The sequence below is a fragment of the Chrysochloris asiatica genome, unplaced genomic scaffold, assembly GCF_000296735.1.
Source record: "Chrysochloris asiatica unplaced genomic scaffold, ChrAsi1.0 scaffold00264, whole genome shotgun sequence".
Taxonomy (NCBI): Eukaryota; Metazoa; Chordata; class Mammalia; order Afrosoricida; family Chrysochloridae; genus Chrysochloris; species Chrysochloris asiatica.
In genome coordinates, this window is record NW_006408782.1 from 1,521,656 (window position 1) to 1,524,113 (window position 2,458).

General features: G+C 43.7%; 1 protein-coding gene across 1 annotated transcript in view; it reads left to right on the forward strand.

Moving 5' to 3' along the window:
• The window catches only part of DNAH5 (dynein, axonemal, heavy chain 5), a 408,072-nt gene that overhangs the window by 111,506 nt on the left and 294,108 nt on the right, over positions 1-2,458 (forward strand). The window contains exon 25 of the mRNA XM_006874155.1: positions 1,391-1,609. Within this exon, the coding sequence (XP_006874217.1) occupies positions 1,391-1,609 (219 nt within the window). The remainder of the gene's footprint in view (positions 1-1,390; positions 1,610-2,458) is intronic.

Genomic DNA, 2,458 nt, shown 5'->3' on the forward strand with positions numbered 1-2,458 from the left:
GTTCAAAATGGCCATTACCAGTCCATTTCAGCACACTAATGCCTAAGATATTGATGTTTATACATTCCATTTCATTTTTGACAATTTTCCTAGATTCATCACACATTCCATGTTCCAATTATTAATGGATGTTTACAACTGTTTCTCTTCATTTTGAGCTGTGCTCCATCAGCAAATGAAGGTCCCATGTGCTTTACTCCCATGGGCTTTACTACATTCACGTCATCACGGTCAACTCTACTTTGAGGAGGCAACTCTTCCTTAGCCGCATTTTGAGTGCCTTCCAACCTGAAAAGGTCATTTTCTAGCACTATATCTGACAGTGCTTCTCTGAAGTTTTCAGTGACTAAATATTCGGAAGTAGTTTGTGTCTCCTTCTTCCTAGTCTGTCTTTGTCTGGAAGCTCATCTGAAACCTGTCCACCATGGGTAACCCTGCTGGTATTTAAAATCCCCATGGTATAGCTTCCAGAATCACAGCAACTCACAAGCCATCAAAGTATAACAAACTGACAGACAAGTGGTGGTGAGCAGGGGTATGCAACCTTTTTTCTGCCAAAATTTATAATATCATTTGTGGGCCATACGAAATTATCAACCTAAAAGTTAGCCTGCTATATCTGGTCAAACATTAAATTAAATCCCCTACAATGTGATGGCTGGAACTGTGGTTGCATTGGCAGGGCCAGACCAAATGGTTTTGTGGGTCGTGGTGTGGCGCTGTGGGTTAATGCACTGGATTGCAAGGTTGGTTTGAACCCCAAGGTCAGCGGTTCAGTCTCACCAGCCACTCCTTGGTAATTTGCTATGGGTCGGAACCAACTCAATGGCCCTTAACAACAACAACACCACACTGCCTGCCATGGAGTCCTGGTGTGGCACTGTAGGATAATGTGCAGTTCAAACCCACCAACCACCACATGGAAACCCTATACAGGGTTGCTATGGATCAGAACTGACTCAATGACACTTAGCAAGCAACAACATTCGACCCACGGGCCAGACGTTCCCCACCTCTGCGCTTGGGAGTACAGTACAACTCTGACAACAGGGGTCTCCATGAGTCGGAGTGGACTTAAATGCAGTTAGCACTGATAAACGTAATTTTGCTAAGTAAAAATACATTTTATTTATGGGTTGTTTTATGTTTTTAAGTTACATTTGAAACAGCATTCTTTGATAATTGCAAAGCCCCATGAAGAAGGCAGGGCATCTTTCCATTTTACAGATGAGGCACTTGAAGCAGGGTAGATCCGTTGCTTGAGTTTGCAAGTGAGATAACCAGAGCTCTCAGGATGGTTTCCCCATCATTCTGCTCTTTTCCACTTTAATGTGTTATATGTGACTGTGTGTATATGACAGGTAGAAATGGGTTTTCTTCTTTCCTTTAGGAATCCTATGCCCTGCTTAACAAATATGGACTTCTGATAGCCAAAGAAGAGATGGACAAAGTTGACACTCTGCGCTACGCATGGCAGAAGCTCCTGACCCGGGCAGGGGATGTACAGAATGAGCTGGTCTCCCTGCAGCCTGGCTTCCGGAAGGAGCTCATCAGCACGGTGGAGGTCTTCCTCCAAAACTGCCATCAGTTCTATCAGGACTATGACTTGGTACGGCTCTGGCACCCTCTGAGTGCATTTATCAGGGAGACTGACTAGAACATGACAAACATAATTGGCGGTTAAAAATCACATGGCAAATTCTATAAAAGGTGATGTAATTAAGGGATATGAATATTATTTTAATGAGAGTGAAAACACTTCCCTTTCATAAACCTGTCACCTTTCATCAAGTCTATTGAGAGGTGCCTCAGAAGAAATGCCTGGCGGTCTACTTTAGAGCTGTCACAGCCACTGAATGCCTTACCGAGCATAGCTCTCCTCTGACACACAGGGGGCCTCCATGAGCTGAAATGGACTTGGTGGCAATTGGTTTTATTGGTTTTCGTTCTGTCATTGGACTTGTTACCGAAGTTGTTTGAGAGCTTTCTATGTTTATAGACACAAAAACTGTTCTCATATCATAACGGTTATCATTTGTACCTCATCCATCTGTTCCACAAATAGCAGCATGCTCAACCTGGCACCAGGACTGTCTCGCCCGATGGTGTCCACATTTTGATCAGAGATGTACATTTCACTGCAGAATCTTCTAGTGGGAATGTACTGGGTACTGAACACTGTTTCCCAGCCAATTATAATACACCACAGAAGGGAAATATGTACTGGACTGTGGATCACAAGGTCGGCGGTTCAAGCCTACCAGTCACTCCTTGGAAACCTGATATGGGGTCACTACGAGTCAGAACTGACTAGACAGAACTTTAACAACAACAACGACAAGAGAACCATGTGGTATTGACTAGCATCCCATCAAACCCAGTTTATGTTGTTGCTAGGTTCTGGAAAGTCATTTACAATTCATAGAGATCCCATGTGACAGAAAGCTATCCCGTAGGG